This window comes from Castanea sativa, chromosome 9, assembly GCF_040712315.1.
Source record: "Castanea sativa cultivar Marrone di Chiusa Pesio chromosome 9, ASM4071231v1".
In the NCBI taxonomy this organism is placed as follows: domain Eukaryota; kingdom Viridiplantae; phylum Streptophyta; class Magnoliopsida; order Fagales; family Fagaceae; genus Castanea; species Castanea sativa.
The window spans coordinates 35,134,516-35,155,847 of record NC_134021.1 but is presented as its reverse complement, the minus strand read 5'-3'; the positions used below and the strand labels follow the sequence as shown (position 1 = coordinate 35,155,847).

General features: G+C 34.3%; 1 protein-coding gene across 1 annotated transcript; it reads left to right on the top strand.

Annotated features, from left to right (window-relative positions):
• Positions 1–868: 868 nt before the first annotated feature.
• LOC142609111 (transcription elongation factor SPT6 homolog) lies at positions 869–4,903 on the top strand. Its single transcript, XM_075780737.1, has 5 exons — positions 869–998; positions 1,076–1,420; positions 1,532–1,629; positions 1,836–2,249; positions 4,496–4,903. Exons 1-5 carry the CDS (start codon positions 869–871, stop codon positions 4,901–4,903), a joined length of 1,395 nt encoding a protein of 464 aa, XP_075636852.1.
• Positions 4,904–21,332: the final 16,429 nt, after the last annotated feature.

Here is a 21,332-nt window from a genome sequence, read left to right as displayed (position 1 = left end):
CATGACAGATCACCAACCACATGTTATTGTTTTAGAGGAGCTGTGAATATATCTTGTACCCAACTGAAGGAGGATATATATGAGGTGAACATTATTTATCTTTTCATGATAGTCATTGAATTTTCACTGCTTCAGATGGGATTATTCTTCTGTTGATCCTAAACTTTAGCAACATGTTTATGAAACTCTTGGTTTTCTGGTACTCTATTATATTGTCATTATCATTTTGATTATACTATGCCAGGAAGTGATATGCGATGTGCATTTGTCATTGTGCCTTCGTCATTATGTCTTCGCTTCTGAATTTTTTTAAAAGATAATTGTATTGGTGTTTCACCTAATACAGCACCTCCTCCCCCATAAGAAAGGGTGGAGAAAATTAAGGTCGCGGGTTCAAAAACAGTGCTTGTGTAAGCTTACCTATTAAAATGGGTAGGTTTTAACAATACTGATTCTTAATCTTTTTTCCTTCTAAAACTTTTGAAACCTAAAGTTTTAAAGTAGAAGTGGTGTATTTTTTCTCATTACTAAATATAATCTAAATAGCTAGTATGTTTTACAACTTACGATGTGAATTGTATGGTTCTCCACTAATGTTTCATTTTGTTTTACTAGTACGTGCTCTATTTGGTATCTGTTTTTTTCCACGTTTGGATATCTTTTGGATTCTCTAATTCTTTCATATTTTTGCTAATCCGTTCTGCAGCACTTTATAAATCTCTTAAATCTTTTTCCGAGTGGAATCAGTGATCAATTACTGCATGATACTTTAGGAAATATCTTTTTGTGTGGAGCATGTTCTTAATTTCTCATTTGTCGGATGTGGTCTTATTTTAGTTTACTGCATGTTTATCAGATTATTTTCAAGATGGTGGAGGAAAATCCCAGAGATGTCGGGCATGCAATGGATGGGTTAAGCATTGTTTATGGGGATGAGTCTCTACCTCGCCTTTATGAGAACTCTCGGATTTCATCTGACCAGCTACCTGGGCAATCAAGTACATATTTCATTACCTTTCTTATTTTTAATGTTTTCTAGACTTCTTTAATTGATTTTGTTCTCTTGTATTGTTAGGCATTGTTAAACGGGCTGTCGCCCTCGGGCGATATTTGCAAAATCCTTTGGCAATGGTTGCGACGCTATGTGGACCAGGAAGGGAGATCTTATCATGGAAACTTAGTTCGCTAGAGAACTTTTTAAACCCAGATGAGAAATATGGAATGATTGAACGGGTTTTGGTAGACGTAACCAACCAAGTGGGTGTTGACATTAATTTGGCTATCAGTCATGAATGGTTGTTTGCTCCTCTACAGTTCATTTCTGGGCTTGGACCTAGGAAGGCAGCATCTCTGCAGAGGTCCTTGGTAAGAGCTGGGGCAATATTTACTCGAAAGGACTTTGTCACGGTGCATGGACTTGGTAAAAAGGTGTTTGTCAATTCGGTTGGTTTCTTGCGTGTCCGGCGGAGTGGATTGGCTGCTAGCAGCAGCTAGTTCATTGATTTGCTAGATGATACAAGAATACATCCAGAATCATATGGTCTTGCACAAGAGTTGGCCAAAGACGTTTATGATGAGGACATAGGAGCTGACACAAATGATGATGATGATGATGATGCACTGGAGATGGTAATAGAGCATGTTAATAATCGACCTGGGTTTTGAAAGGCTTTGATGTTGATTTATATGCTAATGGCAAGAACCGTGAGAATAAGATAGAAACTTCTTATGACATAAAAAGGGAATTGGTGCAGGGTTTTCAGGACTGGTGTAAGCAATATGATGAGCCTAGTCAAGATGATGAATTCTATATGATTTCTGGTGAAACTGAGTAGACCCTTGCTGAGGGAAGAATTGTGCAAGCCACTGTCCATAGGGTGCAAGGTCAGAAAGCAATTTGTGTGCTTGAATCTGGTTTGACTGGGATACTCATGAAGGAAGACTATTCAGATGACTGGAGGAAGGCTGAGTTGTCAGACAGGCTACATGAAGGTGACATTCTCACTTGCAAGATTAAATCAATTCAAAAGAACAGGTATCAGGTCTTCCTAGTTTGTAGAGAGAGTGAGATGCGAAGTAACCAACATCAGTATGTTAGACACCTTGATCCATACTACCATGAAGAACAAAGCAGGCTGAGTAGGCAAGACAAAGCTCACAAAGAAAAGGAGCTTGCAAGGAAGCATTTTAAGCCAAGGATGATTGTTCATCCCCACTTCCATAATATTACCTTAGATGAAGCAAAGGAGGTATGTTGTTAACTGAAACATTTTTGATATCTTGTGTACTAATAACTTGTTTGTTAGGTTTAATGGAATTATGAACCTTGTCAGTCACAAGGATCATTTATACTTTTCAAAGAAATCTTGTTGAAGTTTTCCTCCTCTATAAGTTTTAGTATATCTACTTTTTTCTAATATGTAAGTTACGCATGCATGCACAAGGATCATTTTTCTTCCCTTTTGGACGTGAATAAATGGGATTCTTTTAAATTGTATCTTATTTGTTGATACTTTTTGCTTGGGTTTTACTTGAATTATAGGATTTAAGTCATAGTATTCCATTTCTGGAATGAACCAAGATAGGGTTTTCTTTGTTTTTCACTAATTGTCATTATGTTTTGTATACTAGGTGCTTTCATATCACTACAAAAAAAAGTTCTATAGCCGCGTTTTAAAAACGTGGCTATAGCTCAGAAAAACGTGGCTATAGCCTGATTTGGCCTACAGCTGCGTTTTTTTAGGCCGCGTTTTCATCCATGGCCTTAAATCCGTAACTATAGGCCTGAGGGGTCTATGGTCACATTTTTTCAAACATGGCTATAGGACATACTCTAGCCACATTTTTTAAACGTGGTTATAAATCCTCAGCCTACAGCCGCATTTAAAAAACGCGGCTATAGACCCTTATATTTTTAAAAAAAAAAATTTAATTACCAAAAATTAATTTTCGGTAATCAAAATTTTTTAAAAAAAATTTAAATTTAAAATTTTAAAATTAATGCGTTCAAATTTTAAAATTTTAATTTTAATTAAATTAAGAAATTCAAAACAGCAATACAAACCCAGCAAATTCAAATTCAGACAAAAACCTAGAAAATTTCAAAATTAATCAAACACAACATACCCATAATATAAACACAACATGCTCTAAAATACAAGAAAACAGTGCAAGAACACAAACAGAACATCTCCTTCAACAAAAGTACAAGCTCAAAAATACAAAAAGAGTCCATATGCTCAAAGCCAAAATTAATCAAAACATAATCAAACAAAAGAAAATAATTTTTGGCCATGGGTTAGAGAAAAATAAAGCAAACAGAGATAATTTTTTGAGGCACTTTAGCTTCATTGATTTAAAATCTTCAAGTCTATAGCAAAGAGAGACTCAATCTTTAGATCTACTGCAAAGAGAGACAAAGTTAAAAGGAACAAAAATGAACAAAACTCAAAGAACAATGAACAAAACCTCATATTTTCACAAACCCATTCATACAGCATCAGTGGGAAAAAGGGATTAACAGTGTGGGTCAGCACTTTTTGGATCTCCAGCAACATAGATTGATGATAGTATGCACATATGAGAAAGAGATTGAGAGAGTTGTAAGATTAATATGAGAGAGCTTTTTTATTTTTGTTTTTTGAATGACTGAGAGAACTGCTATTTTTTTGTTTTGATGAGAGGGAGTGTCTGAGATTTCGTTTTGAAATCTTCAGTTTTTTTTTTTTGAAATATTTTGGAATATGCCATAGAATATTCTAGGAATATTCTATGGCATATTCCATTTTTGTTTACGTGGAAGTCGACCCATTCAGAACTCCTTTTTTTTTTTTTTTGGGAACATTTTGAAATATGCCATAGAATATTCTATGGCATATTCCATTTTTGTTTACGCTGAAGTGAACCTGTTTGGGTTTTTTTTCCCTATAGCCACGTTTTTAAAAACGTGGCTATAGGTCCTCCTTCAAAAAAAAAAAATATATATATATATATATATATATATATATATTTGGCTTTAAAACGTGGCTATAGGTCCTCCTGTAAAAAAAATATATATATATATACATATATATATATATATATTTTTTTTTTTGGCTAGACCTATAGCCACGTTTTTAAAACGTGGCTATAGGTCCTCCTTTAAAAAATATAAATTTGGCTGGACCTATAGCCATGTTTTTAACGGTGGCTATAAACTTAACCTATAGCCGCGTTTTAAAAACGTGGCTAAAACTACTTACAAACGTGGCTATAGGATAGCTATAGCCGCGGTTTTGCAATATGAAAAAACAATATGATATTATTGTTGTAGTTATACATTGGAGAGTAAGGGTATGGGCTGTTGTGCCTCTTGATGTCACTTTTTTGGATTTGATATTGGCATAAACAAAGGTAAAATCGATTTAGCTGTTTATGTCATGTGTAAACTTCTTGTTTTTTTTGTCTTCCAATAGTTCATTATTACTTATCCAAATTTTTTTTTTTAAATCTGTAGGTGATGGATCGATATGTTGATCCCTTGGTGTCTCACTTAAAAGGAATGCTAAGTTATCGGAAGTTCAGGAAGGGTTCAAAAGCAGAAGTTGATGAACTCCTAAGAATTGAGAAATCAGAGAATCCTATGAGGATAGTTTACTGTTTTAGTATCTCACACGAGCATCTAGGCACATTTATCCTAACTTACATAAAGAGTACAAATGCACACCATCAATGTATTGGTCTATATCCTAAGGGATTTAAGTTCCGGAATAGGATGTTTGAGGACATTGATCAGCTTGTAGCATACTTTCAAAGACATATTGATGATCCTCGGTCAACACAATTTCTCAGATCAATCTCTGCTAGGGTGCCAATGCGAAGCCCTGCAACTAGTGTTGTTAACAGTGTGTACCTAAATGCTTAAAGCTCCAAGGTCTGAGACTCTGAGCGCTTCACTTGGTCGAAGCAAAACTCATTTGATGAAGCGTGCCTTAAGCACACTTTTCTAGCACTTTTTGAAGAAGCAAAAAGAACGTTTGGATGTGCTTTTTTTTTTTTCTAGGAACAAAATATATATGACTTAACTCCTTGATCTTGAAGAAAATAACATGGACATTGACTAATTAAGGTTGGGTTTGGGTACTGATTATTGCGTCCACGTTTAGACGCAAAACATGTTTCAGTTTTTTTTTTTTTTTTTAACCAGCGCCTATTGCACTGTTCATGGGACATGAACAGTGCATTTAGGCTTATGAACACTAACTTTGGATTTTTTTTTTCTTTTTTAGTTTTCAGCTTTCAGTTTTTAGCAAAATAAGTGGTATCCAAACTTACCCTAAACTAACACTTTTCCTAAGGTGTTGTATAACACAAATGATTTTTTCTTTACATATGAAAAGAAATAGATAAGGATAATTTAATATTCTTGTGGTTTTTTTACTTTGCTTTTGGATTTATTTTTCATTTAACCATATACTTTATTTGATCATAACTATCCCAATTATGGATTATTATAAAGTACAAGAGAATTTTACAGGATGGTATGTTTAAACTTTCTATGAGTATATTATAATATTGTTATTTGTTAATAATTTTTTTTAATTTTACTATAACAAAGTTTTAAGAAATTGAAATAACTATTATAAAATTTGAATGTACAAATTGTGCAATTTCATTATCCATTTTATCTAATTATCAAAATATGTTACTATTTAGAGTTTTTGAACTTTTTTTCCCCATATACCATTTATCATTTGATTAGAAATGATTATATATTAAATTTGAAAAATGTGCACTTATAGAGAGCGTTTGTGCTTTGCACTTAGGCTCCAAGAAGCTTATAGGCTTAAGTGCGCTAGATGCTATTACCAGCATTTCTTGCAATGGATTGGGGGGTTTAAAATTCTATTTCAAAGATTTTGAAGAATTTTAAAATGAAATCTAAATTGCATATTAATTATATAGATCATCTAACATAATAATTTTGTAATTTAATATATAATACAATGTATACATACGTACCAATAACCATCTTTATGCCAAGTAAATTAATATATGTTTGCATTTCGATAATTTAATCCATATAATATTAATAAAATTCTAAGTGGCACACATTATATAGAATTATTAATCAAGGAGTGCATGGCACAAGCATACTACTAACCCTAATATGTAACAAATTAAGCTTTAAATCCTCAAACATATGTTTAATTCTATTGAGAATTCATAATTGAACCTCACAAATTTGGGACTAAGGTTTTGTTGTTGTTTACCGTATCATTTACTAAATGGATTGATAACAACTGGAAATTTGTCAAAGCTCAAAAACTATCCTCTATGCAATCAAATCCTACTAACTCAATAATGGAGACCTTGATTAAATCTAGTAATAAAGACCTTTAATCTCATCTAGGTGAAAATACAAAACCAAAATGTACTAGATTTTACCATGGTCAGGTGAGATTCTCATCCAAGAAATAAGGAAATTAGAACGAGTAGAGAGAATAGAAAGTCTTGACAGAACTAGAATGAAAAACTTCATTCTGCAACCAAGTATTTGAGCAAGATACATTTTACTATTGTATCAATACCATTGATAAATAAACTGTCGTAAATTACTCCACCTGGGATGTACAGCCAGTGCAGGTCCAAGGAGGGTTCTACATTTTTTATGTAATGTCAAAACATTTAGAAGAGACTAGGAAAAGAGAGGGATTAGAACTCTTGATATAACCAACCACAGCCAAACTGCCTCCAGACCATCCATTCCCAGCTTGGGATTGTGAAGAACTTCTCTTAGGGGCCGTACCCCAACCCAAAACCCCATTATCAATACCAACATTGATCATTTCCATCGGCACCATTGTCTCTGTCACTAGCTCCACCACCCCAACTATTACAGCCGCTGCCACTTCCACTACCACCTCCAAAGACTTGGGAAAACCTCATTAATTTCCAGGTGAATTTTGACTTTTAGCAACTGGAAAACTGCTCCAACCATCTTTGGTAGCGAAATCCCATTTGGGAGCATCATAATCAGAATCCTGCCACCCATTGTCGGAACTATTTTCACTGTTGCTGTTATATCCATATGGCCTAGGCACCTGATCTGAATGGGATAAATGACTAAACGTAAAAGATAGATTGTGAATTTGAGATGAACATAAACTGAGCTTGAGAAAGGAAATAGACATTTTTTATATATATTTATTTCCTGTTTACTTCATTCATATGCTGAACTCCTAAATAATGGAGAAACAAGTTTTCGAGGCCTCTCTCCTAATTAATGACATCAACGAAACAGGGAGGAACATTCCCAATATCAAAAGAGCAAGATATATAATGACTATGTGGCCAGAGTATGAGGAGCATAATTTGCATCTCTCTAGACCCAACACAAACTTAAACCAGGGAAATTGCAAGGAGTTTCTGCATTGGATCCTGAATAACATGGTGGCAAAAACAAATACAACTTAAGTTAAATAATTCTTTAGGAAATTATAACATGGCAAATGCAAATAGAACTTGAATTTAAATACAAATACTTTAGGAAATTATTAATTATTATTAAGATGAAAATAAATAACCAAGCAATATCAATTATCCTTTAGTTGCTCAGCTGGATCATGTCGTGTTGACTTATCTCTCTGGATGTTGTTCATCTTCATGCAAACATTATCCTTATTAGCAGCTTTCTAAATAAGACCGTTTTATAACAGTACCCACTCGGATGCAGGGCCTGTTGAACTATAAATGTAATTGATGCAATCGCCTAAAGCCTCCAAATAAAAAAAGGCCCTCACTTGTAAAAAAAAATTATATATATAATATTTATCTATATATTTTAATTACAAAAATAAATTTTTTTAGTCCTTTTATTGGTCAATAAAACTCATTAAAAGGCCCCATTCTATCCTAAATTGTAGAAGATTAAATAATAATAATAATAATGCACAGTCTACTCACTGTCACACTCTACAGTGACGGTGCACATTACACACAACTTGATACTTGATATAATGATAGCTTGATAGGACTCAACTGTTGAGTATACAATATTTTATAATCTAAAAAACGTTAGAAAACAATTTCATAGCTACTACGCCTGTGCAAGAGATCTCCACATATAGCTGTTAGCTAGCCCCCACCCACACAGCTACACTACCTACACACTCACTAACGCAATAACCCACCCACACCCAATGTATACCCACTCAAATTAATATATATATATATATATATATATATATATATATATATATATATATATATATATATATATCACTAACTAATAATTTGATGTATATCATATCAACTCAATTGTATTATAGTGATACTAATTTATTGAATCATGTAATAAATTAATTTTTATTTGTGTAGGTTTAAACTTTAAGTGGTTATGGCTTTAGAAAATTTGCAATAACCAATTAGTAATTTTGCATCTCAAAAAGCAAGAAAAATAAATTTTTAATAAATATTATTTAATAAATATTTAAATATAAAAAAGACCGCACTCAAAATTTTTGCCTAAGGCCCCAAAAGTTGTTGAGCCGGCCCTGCTCGGATGTCTATGTCAGCCACCTCTATTTATGTAATCATTTTGGTTTATAAGTTACAAATTATAGAAAAAGCATAACTTATAAAGAACAGGAGTTGTAAGCCTAAAATCTTTTGCATGAAAAAAAAATCTCAAATAAAGCTTGTAAGTGTGAGCTTTCTATTCCAAATTATTGAAAAAAAAAAAGCATGCAACAAGATTTTTTTTGAAATAGAATCAAAATTTATAAATAACCTTATTAATAAAATAATTATGTTTGGGAAGATAATGATTATTAAAAAAATTTAAGTACTTTCATAGGACTTGTAATCAAATTTTATTCAATGATAATCATGATAAAGCCGGACAAAAGCTTTGTCCTAGTCAATTTTCCCGCCAAATGAGGAGGGAGAAAAGCACTTAGAAAATGCACGTCCATGCAAACAAGAATGTTTCATTTCAACTAGCCATTCAGTATTGTACAAAATGAAAAAGGAAGAATACCTCAACTCCAAAGAAACCAACAGTTCTTTTAAGATCAATTAAAGTGTAGGTCATGATATTTGCTAATAATTTGCCACGTTTATCTAAGTGGAGCCAGATATGACCAAAAACAGTTCTAGATGTTCTTTTTTTTTTTTTACTATTTAGTTGCATATGTCAAAGAACAAATTAAGAATAATATTTATTTATAAAAACAAAATCATGAGGTAAACGGTATTACAAAAAAAAAAAAAATCCATGGGACAATACACATACAAGTTGCAAAAATGAAAGCTCAAGATAAACAAACTTATATAAAAGGTTTGCATGCACTAGCATCGTACGTAAAATGGCCAAAATAAAAAAACAAAAAGAGGAATGTGACCATAACACAAAACAAAAGGACACATTAATGCAGTGTTGATGCATAAATTATGCAAGTCACACATACATGCATAATCACTCCAGCCACAACACCTGGATGTGTTTTACCTAAATTGAATTATAGTCGGGGTAGAATTTTAGATTTCTTGAAACTTGACTTATAGACTTTTACCTAAATTGAATTATTCTAATTAGTGAGAAATTAAGCATTTGTTGCAAAAAAAAAAAAAAAAACTACTATCTGAATAATTAATGAGATGAATGACTACAACACATTAGTTTAACAAACTATTATACACATATATATTGAACCACTTGGCGTTGTAAGTTTTACTATATTAGGACCAATGGTGGAGCCAGGGATTTTATTCAAGGGGACTTAATCTAACAAAATTCTTAAGTAAAAAATTGTGATAGTAGAATAATTGAACATAAATATCAAACAACAAATCACTACTGTATTAAAATTAATTTATGAATACAAAATAAAATGAGAGAAATTGAATTCTAAAGATGCAAGATGTAAACCTCACATCATATACACATCACAAAAGAAGAAGAAGAAGAAGAAGAAGAAGAAGAAGAAAGCAAAATAGAAAATAGTAACAAAATCTAGTAAGTCTAGTCTCAACACTTAAAATAATAGAAAATTGGCAAAAACACTATTTTGGTTCTTACATTTTGAAGTCACAGTCAATTTGGTTCTTATATTTTAGTAGCAGTCAATTTTATCTTTATTATTTTGAACTTGCAGTCAATTTAGTCTATACTATTGACTTATTAACGGAAAATGCTTACGTGACATACAACATGCACATTTGGCACACTTAACACCTCCGTGGCTACTAAAAAAAAAATAATAAATTTATTTATCTTTTAAAAATGCAATGTCAGCTTTAAAAAAAAAATTTAAAAACAAAAAAAAATCCACATCAACCAAAAAAATAAAAAGAAGGATGAGTCCCTGTTTGTTCTTGCTCTTTCTTGGTAGCCAAACACAACAACCCATAAACACAAAAATCAACCCAAAAAATTCATAATAACCAAATCCACGTCAACAAAGGAATTAGCGGAATTAATCTTTTTCCTCTTGAGAAACTTCGAGAGAGAGAATGGTGGCAGTGGTAGATCCGGATCCTCTCCATTTCAAAGAGAAATGGAGAGTGTCCAGTTAAGGGACAGGATGCCTCTAAAATAAATCAAGGGTGTAAAGACTACCACATCAATTAAAATTTAAAGCACTTAACTCGAGAAAGCTCAACTGTGGTTAAACAAAAGGGTTAACTCAGCAAACCCATCTTATTCTTATCTAAGATTCCAATATATCAAAATCACTCTTGCTCTCTCTCAATCTCTCTTCTCCATCGCCGTCTCGCTCAACCTTGTCGTCGCCGTTGCCACAACCACCAACGTATGCCAAGCCACCGTTGTTTCTTCGACCATGTCTCACACCAGCCTAACATCATTGAACCCATTGCTTGGTAAATTTTCTCAATCTTATTCCTTCTTTATAAGTTTTGTTTGGTTGCTTGGAAAACAAAGGAAAATAAATTAGTAGACTGCTATTTTTTTTTATTGATTTCATCATGTTGAGTTTGGTTTCTATTCTCTAAGTGTTTTTTTTTTTTTTTTTGGGTTTTGAGCTTTGGGATTGTTTGAAAACAAAACAGTTGGCTGCTCGACTATGCCAGGCATCTCTCTCTCTTGCCTGTATTCTTTGCTCGTTTTTGTTTGTATGAATGTAAATGCGCACAAATGAGACAGACATTCAAAGTTTCTGTTTTTGTGATTATGCAATGTTTGATATCTTGAATGATGTGTGTGTGTGTGTTTTGGTCTGTATTGGGAATATTGTTAATTTGAAGATAGGGGATTTGTTAATTTGAGAGGAGCCCAGAAGCTAAATTCATTGTTTGAGCAAAATTTAGAGCTTAATGGTGTTGTTTGAGTGAAACCCAGATCCTAAAAATGATTATTTTGAACAACTCAAAGCATAATGGTGTTATTTGAGTGAAAGCTGGATCCTAAAAATAATTATTTTGAGCAATCAAGAGCATAGTGGTGTTATTTGAGTGAAACCCAAATCCTAAAAATCATTATTTTGAGCAAAATTCAAGCATAATATTGTTAGTTGAGTGAAACCCAGAACCCTCACATCATCATTTGAGGAAAATTCAGAGCATAATGTTGTTAGTTGAGTGAAGCCTAGAACCTAAAATTATTGTCTCAAAAAAATTTATGAGCATAATAGTGTAATTTGAGTGATTCCCACAATTATGCTATGAATTTTCCTCAAATGATGATGTGAGGGTTCTGGGTTTCACTCAACTAACAATATTATGCTTGAATTTTGCTCAAAATAAAGATTTTTAGGATTTGGGTTTCACTCAAATAACACCACTATGCTCTTGATTGCTCAAAATAATTATTTTTAGGATCCAGCTTTCACTCAAATAACACCATTATGCTATGAGTTGTTCAAAATAATCATTTTTAGGATCTGGGTTTCACTCAAACAACACCATTAAGCTCTAAATTTTGCTCAAACAATGAATTTAGCTTCTGGGTTCCTCTCAAATTAACAAATCCCCTATCTTCAAATTAACAATACTCCTAATACAGACCAAAACACACACACACACATCATTCAAGATATCAAACATTGCATAATCACAAAAACAGAAACTTTGAATGTCTGTCTTGTTTGTGCGCATTTACATTCATACAAACAAAAACGAGCAAAGAATACAGGCAAGAGAAAGAGATGCCTGGCAAAGTCGAGCAACCAATTGTTTTGTTTTCAAACAATCCCAAAGCTCAAAACCCAAAAAAAAAACACTTAGAGAATAGAAACCAAACTCAACATGATGAAATCAATAAATAAATAAAAACAGTATACTAATTTATTTTCCTTTGTTTTCTAGGCCACCAAACAAAGCTTATAAAGAAGGAATAAGATTGAGAAAATTTACCAAGCAGTGGGTTCGGTGATGTTAGGCTGGTGTGAGACGTGGTCGAAGAAACAATGGTGGCTTGGCATACGTTGGTGGTTGTGGCAACGACGACGGCAAGGTTGAGCGAGACAGTGATGGAGAAGAGAGATTGAGAGAGAGCAAGAGTGATTTTGATATATTGGAATCTCAAATAAGAATAAGATGGGTTTGTTGAGTTAACCCGTTTGTTTAAACACAGTTGAGCTTTCCCAAGTTAAGTGCTTTAAATTTTAATTGACGTGGCAGTCTTTACACCCTCGATTTATTTTAGAGGCATCCTGTCCCTTAGCTGGACACTCTCCATTTCTCTTTGAAATGGAGAGGATTCGGATCCGCTATATGCTGGGTTTAAATCCAATGGCTCAAAAACTCTATAGTTTGATTGGGCCACGTTATGTACCTTCTTGGGTTGAATCCAAGAAAGCCAAGGGGCATAAAGCTATCACGCCTTATGCTTTTAGAAGACCCCCTTCTCACCCTTCTTACGAAGAGGCGTTATTGTATAGTATTGTGTAATTATTGACTTGAATCCAAGTTTTATCAAATTTTGAGATGGATCTTTGTGTGTTGTATTGTGTTAATATTGCAAATAGTTAAGGAGGAGAAGATTAGTTTGAGTTAGTACGCAAATGCCAAGTTCATTTTCTTGAAACAAAAAATTTGATTATTATGAATTTTCTAGATTAAGTTTGATTTTTGTGTTTTTGGATTTCTATGTTTGATTGCCAAGAAACTGGGGAATTTTTTAAAATCATCCATTCAAAAGTTATTTTTTTTTTGCTTTGGATGTTTGTTTAATGCTGACATTGCATTTTTAAATGATAAATAAATTTTTAATTATTATTTTAGTAGCCATGTAGGTGTTAAGTGTGTCAACTGTGCATGTCGTGTGCCACGTAAGCATTTTTTGTTAATGAGTTAACGGTATGGACTGAGTCGACAGCAAGTTCAAAATAACAGGGGGCTAAATTGATTACTATTAAAATGCAAGAATCAAAATCGTATTTTCGCCTAGACAATTTAAGTTTTCAAAACATTAAAATGCAAGTTTTTTTATTTTATTTTATAAGAATGACTGAAAACTTTTATTAAGGACTTGAAATACTTGTTACATCATGGATAAGAGCTTGCTCAAGAAAGCAAGGCGTCTCTTCAATCCAAGTAGTGAAATCATTAATGCTAGCTGTGTGTTTTGCTAATAGGTGGGCGGGCCTATTACCCTGTCTCCGAACATGGGAAAACTTTACCTTACGGAATTCCCTAGACAATTCCTACATTCCTTGAACGACAGCAGACACAAAAGAAGGCGGGTTGGATGCATCACATAAGGCACGGTGAAGAATAAGCTAGTCCCCCTCAATGATAAAATCTTGGATGCCTATGTCCTTTGTAAACACTAGACCTGTTTCGTATGTCATGACCTCTGCCTCCATAGCACCTAACAGAGCATTCATCTTCTTGCTCATTGCAGCCTCTATTCTACCCTTGTCCTCTCTAATAATCAGTTTATCTACAGGAAGGCGAGAACTTATGGGAATACCTTTTATCACCTCTGCCTCATAGGGAATGAACAAGGCATCAATTACACTTGTCTTCCAGCTTGCCGTGGCTTGATCAATTAGCTCACTTACTCGTGTCTTGGTGTAGAAATAGCCTGGGTGAAGCAACTTTGTATGTGGAGTAAAAAGGTAACCATTTGTCTCCCTAAATACGAATGTTACTTCCATTAACAACTCTCCACCATGCCCCCTCTTTCACCAAGTTTTGAGTAGACATAATATTGCGCCACGAATAAGAAGGATTGTTACCAAGGGAAGCCTCAATAAATTCATACCGTGGAAAATATCTCACCTTGAGCACTCGATACACCAAGGAGTTTTGATTGGTTTGGAGTCTCCAACCTTGCTTAGTTAGGAGGGCAATATTGAAATGTTTAAGTTGCTTAAAACCCATACCTCCATTACTCTTTGGCTCACACAACTTCTCCCAACTAAGCCAAGCTATTTTATTCTTTTCCTTCTTTTGACCCTACCAAAAATTATGTATCATACTTGTCAACTCTTCACATAGTGAATCCAATAATATAAAGCAACTCATGGTATATGTTGGTATAACTTATGCTACTGCCTTGATGAGCACCTCCTTGCCTGCCTTAGACAGCATCTTTTCCTTCCATCTCGCTAGTTTTTTATGAAGCTTCTCCTTAATCTTGTTGAAAGTATTCATTTTGTTCCTCCCTACCAATGAAGGCAAGTCCAAATATTTCTCATGTTGCTTTATAACTTGTGTGCCAAATCTTTGCTTTATCTCCTCTTGGATTGCATTGGGAGTGTTTTTGCTGAAAAATAGTGATGTTTTAGCCTGATTTAGCTGTTGGCCTAATGCTTGCTCATAAACTCCTAAGATTCTTTAAAGAGCATCACATTCTGCCAGCAAAGCCTTGCAAAAGATCAAGCTATTGTCTGCAAAGAAAAGACGTGATAACTTTGGGCCACCACGACAAACAACAACTCATTCCATTACTCCATTTGCAACTGAGGCTTGTATCATTGATGAGAGAACCTCTACACATAAAATAAAGAGATAAGGTGATAAAGGATCTCCTAGACAGATCCCCCTAGATGGAATAATATTACCCCTAGGAACCCCATTAATCTTTACAGAATATGTGATAGTTGTGACACACTGCATAATAAGCCTCCTCCACTTTCCATCAAAACCCAGTTTTTCCATTATTTTATCCAAGCAAACCCACTCCACCTTATCATATGCCTTGCTCATATTAAGTTTCAGGGTCATCTCCCCAACCTTTCCCCATTTTTTCTGACTAATATGGTGCATAGTCTCAAATGCTACAAGTACATTATTAGTAATTAACCTACCATGCACAAAGACACTTTGGGTATCATTAATAATGGAAGGTAATATTTTCTTTAACCTGTTAGCTATGGCTTTAGATGCAATTTTGTATACCACATTACATAAGCTAATAGGCCTGTAGTTAGTTACCTTCTTTGGCATATTTACTTTTGGATTTAACACAATATGAGTTTTATTAAAATCAGGAGTGGCAATACCATGGTTAAGAAAATCCAATACCGTTGTTGTGACCACCTCACCACTTATCGTCCAAAATTGATAGAAGAACAGAAGAGGCATGCCATCTAGTTCTGGCGCTTTTAAAGGGTACATTTGCTTTAAAGCCAATTTAACCTTTGCTTCAGTAAAGTCTCTAGTAAGCACCTGGTCCATTGAGGGAGCCACCTTTGGCTGGACCGCTTGAATTAGTTCTGAAAATTCTTTGGGCTGACTTGTGGTAAACAACTCATTATAGTATGCCACCACCACTTCCCTCCACCTTTTCATCATGCCAAATCTTATGTTCGTCTAGGATTCCTTCAATGAAATTCTTTTTTTGTTGGGCAGAAGCTTTTGCATGGAGGACACTTGTGACTCTATCCCCTAACTGGAACCAGTTAAGCCTTAATTGTTGCCTCTACATATCAGCCTCCTTCTCTAGCTAGCAATTTAGGTCGATTCTAGTACCCTTCAACTCCTGGTTGATCTCATGGGATGGAGGTTGGAGTTCAAGCCATTCAAGTTGTTTTTGCAGCTCCACTACCTTCCTTCCTACGTGCCCAAACTCCATTATGTTCCAAACTTCCAAACTAGCTCGACACTTTCCTAAGCAGCTCTCAAGTTTACTCCCTGTGCTATCCCTCTTTCCTTCCTCCCATGCTTTCTTTACCACCCCTTCACACCTTTGGTCTCTCATCCACATTGATTCAAATATGAAAATCTTTCTTGCCTTCTTTTTTCTCAGTTTATGCACCGTATGAAAGGCTAAGGGCAAACTATTTGATACTGAAGAAGTGAGGTGGATAGTTTGGCCTGAGGGAAAATATTCATCCACTCTGGGATTGCCATAGCTCTGTCCAATCTCTCCTTAATCTGCATGCCATCTTCTCGTTGATATATCCACGTGAAATTTGGGCCAGTGAAGCTTAAGTCATGTAGACCACAATAGTTAATAGTTTCAATGAAATTCTTCATCTGCTGTCGCGGTCTATCACTCCCACCCTCCTTTTTCGAAGCTCCTGTAATTTCATTAAAGTCACCAAGAGTGAGCTACGACAAGGTTGAGGTTCATTTCAAGTGTCTGAGCTTTGCCAATGACTCAGGCCTTTTAGCTGTATCAGGATTTCCATAGAAGCCCGTAAAGTGCCACCACCTTATGCTTGCACCACCATCCACTAAAGTGTCAATATGGGACTGAGAGCACATCTGAACCTCCACTGTTATCCCTTCCTTCCAAAGTAGTGCTAGTCCTCCACTCTTCCCTTCGCTTGGTACGATCAGTCTATGTTTCATATTACATTTGTCCTCAACTTTTTCTATCCACTCTCTGTTCGACTTCATCTCCATAAGGAAGACAATAATGGGCTCTTCATTATTGACCACATTTTCCAAGGCTTTAACAAATCGGAGGTTCCTAAGCCCCCGACAGTTCCAATTGATGAGACTTATTGGACCCAGTGGGGCTGCTCAGCAACCTCCGCTGATCCCAAGTGTGTTGCCATAAGAAAGCTTAGGCTTCTAGTTTCCTCTCCAACCTTAATTTCTTTTCCTTTCACGATCCTCAGAAAGATCAATGTTAATAGCCTCCCGTTTTCTCTTTGGGTCATTCTCCAATTCTATAAAATGCAAGTTGTATAGCAATACAATACACAATTATCAAAATAACACTGTTTTAGTGTGTGTGTGTGTGTGTGTGTGTGTATATATTTGTTTTTTCTATATACCCATGAAACAAAGTAAACTTGCACTCTTAAACACAAAGAGATAGAGAGAAACACCAAACAGCAAAATCAGGCAACAATTCGAGGTAGTGAACCTGTGAGTTATGGAGGCCAACCATAGATATGAATACTATGTTTTAATTCTTATCTTACTTGACCGTTCAACTACCAACCCCAATATTTCTCAAATTTCCCAATTAGAGTCATTTTAATTATAGTTTTCTAGTTAGTAGTTGAATGTTTGATTAGTATTTGTATTTTTTTTATGAGGGGAAATATGAAAAGCATTCATTTTTTTAATTAATTATAACTAACAAATGAATATTTCCATTTTTATCGGATACATTTTCAAGATATATGTTAAATTTTCAATCATATTTATTAGTATTTTACTCAAACATAAATTGAATCAAATTTTGATAAATAATTGGTGAGTTTAAGAAAAAAAAAGTACAATAGTTACATAATAAAATAAATAATAAAATTTATTATCAATTTCTTTTTTTCCAAGACTGCCCATTCCAAATGTGAGAAGACTAAAATTTCTCTACCCTTATAGTTAAAAAAATCTCCAGTTCTCACCATGCTCTTTATTTGTGGCATAATAACCATATGTGCAAACTATTCGTATATCCAAGTTGTCAAGTGTGTTTGATAATGGAGTTCACACAACTCCAACTAGGTGGTCATAGATCATGGTCATTAGTGGGGTAAGGGATGGGGATGAAGATGATATATGACTATCATGAGGAGGGTGGCAATGAAATGGTCTAGGTGAAAATCGATGTGACTGCCCCGTGCAATTTGTGAAGTTTGATTGGCATCTCTCCCTTTCACTTTGGTTTGAATGGCTTGAGTGGAGAATATGAGAAAGATAATGAAATACTATCGCGTGGAATAAAAGAAGTAGTTGGAAATTGCAAGATTTATTTGCAGAAATGGTTAGTTAAAATAACAACAATTATGTTGGTTATCAAAAAAAAAAAAGAAAACAACAACAACAACAATCATGTTAGCGACACAATGTTTTTCACAACTTATGGGTGTCAAGTTAAAAGTAATGCAATATCACACTCATATGATCTTACCACAACATATGATTTTTATTTGTGCATTTGTTACAACATATTGCTAGAATTACTATGAAAAGAGATTGAATTCAATAAGTATGTGGTTTAAATGCCTACTTTTACACCATCCAATCATACACTGCTATGTTAGATTTGTGCAAAAAGAAGAATAGAGAGTAAAACACCAAATCACCTCACCATCCCATTAACATTAAAGAAAACAAAAACAATACACTGTTTGGTGGTGATGATGATTCTGGTGATTATATGGTGTATGGACTTGGGTTTAATTTGACACTTTATCTTCTTTGGTTTTTTAATTTTTGTTGTATGCATTATAGTATGTATGGAGAGAGAGAGAGAGAGAGAGAGAGAGAGAGAGAGAGAGAGAGAGAGAGAGAGAGAGAGAGAGAGAGAGAGAGAGAGGCGAGGGACGGTGGCGACAACGCCAATAATTGGTGGAGCTTAAGAGTATGGCTATGGTGGGTGGTCCAAATGTCCAATCCAAGATCAAGAGAGACAGTGGGTTTTGTGATTTGGTGTTTTAGTCTCTTCTTGTATTTACTTAAATTTTATGTGGCAATATTTGATTGGAGGGTGTAAAAGCAGGCTTGAACCATATCCTTATTAAATTTTCATTTTTATGAAAAAAAATCTAGTAATAATTTTTAAGGTTAGTTATAATTAGCCCATTTGTGGTTTGATTGATTTTAACAAATCTTACTCGTGATTTGAAAATTCTCACTTAACCCACCTAAGGTACTTTCTGTTAGATAGCTGTTACCCATCTCTCCCTTTTCACCATTAAAAGGAGGGGTAAATGTGTCTTTTTTATTATGTTTTATGCCTCTCTCCATTTTTTCTCTAATTTGATCTCTCCTGTCTTGTTCTCTCCCCCTCTACTTTGTCACATTCTTAGTGGTTCTTCTAGACACTTCACAAAACCCATAAGTAGTCGCATTGAGACTTTCATCATCGTTGAAAAACGTGCCATAGAATCAAATATTGGAGGTGAGGAGGCCAAGTTTGCATATTTCGATGTTGAAGGTCGTTGCCGTGAAGATGATGTTTAGGTATGACTAATGAATGAGTTTAATGAAGGAGGTGTGGGTCAGCTTGAATTGGAGTTTTTCATATTTGGATCTAAATTTAGGGTTTGTGTTTAAAATTGGGTAAAAGAAAAGAGGGTTTGTTAATTTATAGATAGGGATGGTGAATTAAATTAGTTTTGAGAGATTTGGAGATGGGTAACCAGCCTTGGGCAGCGGTGATCAGTGTGGGTGATATCGTACCGTACCGGCCAGTATGACCGGTATATACCGTACCGGCCAGTGCACCGGTACAAGTACATTCCTATTTCGTACCGGAAAAAATACCGGTCGTACCGGCTGCATATCGGATGTACCGGCGAAATCCGGCTGTTTCGGCCGGTAAATGGATACCGGACCGAAACACAAAATGCAAATCTGAGCAAGCTAAAGAAAACCCAGCAGAAAGAAGGAGAAAAATGCAAAGGGTAATCGGTGAACATATATAAATTCCAAATTTACAACATATATAAACTCAAAAAAAAAAAAAAAAACAAACAAACACTCATCGGCGGCGATCTGGTACTGAGAGTCTGTAACGCCACTCCTCAGTCGCCGGTACACCTCTTTCTCTATTGCCACTGTCGTTTATTTTGACCGAACACCTCTTTCTCTCTTGCTGAACACTGCTGTGAAGCAGTTCATTTTGTCTGAACAACTGAACTTCTAGACTAAGTAATGAAGTGTTTTACAGCTGTTTGGTTTACCCAAAAAAGAGAAGTGTTGTACAGCTGTAAAACATTTCACATATAATAGTACAAAATATAATAGTAAAGAAGTGTTGTTCCGGTGATTTAATGGTCTTTAGTCTCTACACAGTACACTACAATTAATTAATTAATTAATAATAATAATAATAATAATAATATGTGGTTTATATTAGAATTTTTTTTTGAAGAGTGTTAGATTATCTATAAAACATTATTATATAAAACATTAAACATACCAATAAAATAATCATTATAACTAAATGTTTATAAAAAAAATCATTATAACTTTGTATATTGTATAAAATAGTAAAAAATAGCGGTAAATCCGAAACGGTATACCGGTATTGACCGGTACCCGAAATATATCGTACCACTGGCCAAACCGGTATAGTCTCCGGTACGGTATTGATTTCCTTGGCGGTGATGATATAGACCATATCAAGGCTAAGTTTCTTTCTCATTTCAATTTTAGATCTTCAAAATGGGGATTTAATTTGGGGAGACTTGTAGATAAGGTAATGGTAGAGACAAAAATTGTGAATGAGTTGATGTATTTTGAGTTTTAAGTGTGGTGATTTTAATTGGTTTGTTTAGAATTTGGGTGAATGGTTTTTGGTTATGCTATTGAAGGAAGAAACCTATGAATATATGGTAGATTTTTGTGTCAAATGACACTAATCGAGACTTTTGTTTTGTAATAAATTGGTTATCTATTTGTATCATCTTCACATATGTTGCATAAAATCTAATCATGTACTTGTGATTCAAAATTCTATAAACATCCTTGTATTTTACAACTTCGAAATACTATAGGCATTTGCATCCTTATATCTAATGATGTCCATTACAATAAAATCATATACACAAGCAAAGTATTAGATTAATATCAACATCTATCACTCTAAGATGTCTTTTTATTTAATATCTAAGTAAATTAGCATCAACATTTAACACCTAGGTCATGTAGGGCAAGGAAGCGCAATCAAAGGGTTTTGTTTTGATTGGATTTGACTTTTGTTAGGGGTTTGATTAGGTTTAACTTTTGATATGTGTTTGGTTGCTAAACCAGAAGAAAAAAAAAAGAAGAGGATTAAAATTTTTTAATTCATTATTTTTATTTATTTATTTTTGATACAAGGTAAATATTATCCTTTAACCTAATTTAAGTGTATATGCGTGTGAAACTCCCTCTTAGGGAGTTGAACCCCCACCCTTATTCCCACATTCCATAAGTACTTATACCTGTAAAGTCACTATTGCCAATAATGCGCGGTGGTGTTATTTGAGGAA

Excerpts from the sequence above, each read along its gene's own strand:
- LOC142609111 (XM_075780737.1), top strand. The coding sequence starts at position 869 with ATGGTGGAGGAAAATCCCAGAGATGTCGGGCATGCAATGGATGGGTTA. Across the intron at positions 999-1,075 it reads CCAGCTACCTGGGCAATCAA|GCATTGTTAAACGGGCTGTC; the intron begins GTACATATTTCA and ends TTGTATTGTTAG. Across the intron at positions 2,250-4,495 it reads CCTTAGATGAAGCAAAGGAG|GTGATGGATCGATATGTTGA; the intron begins GTATGTTGTTAA and ends TTAAATCTGTAG.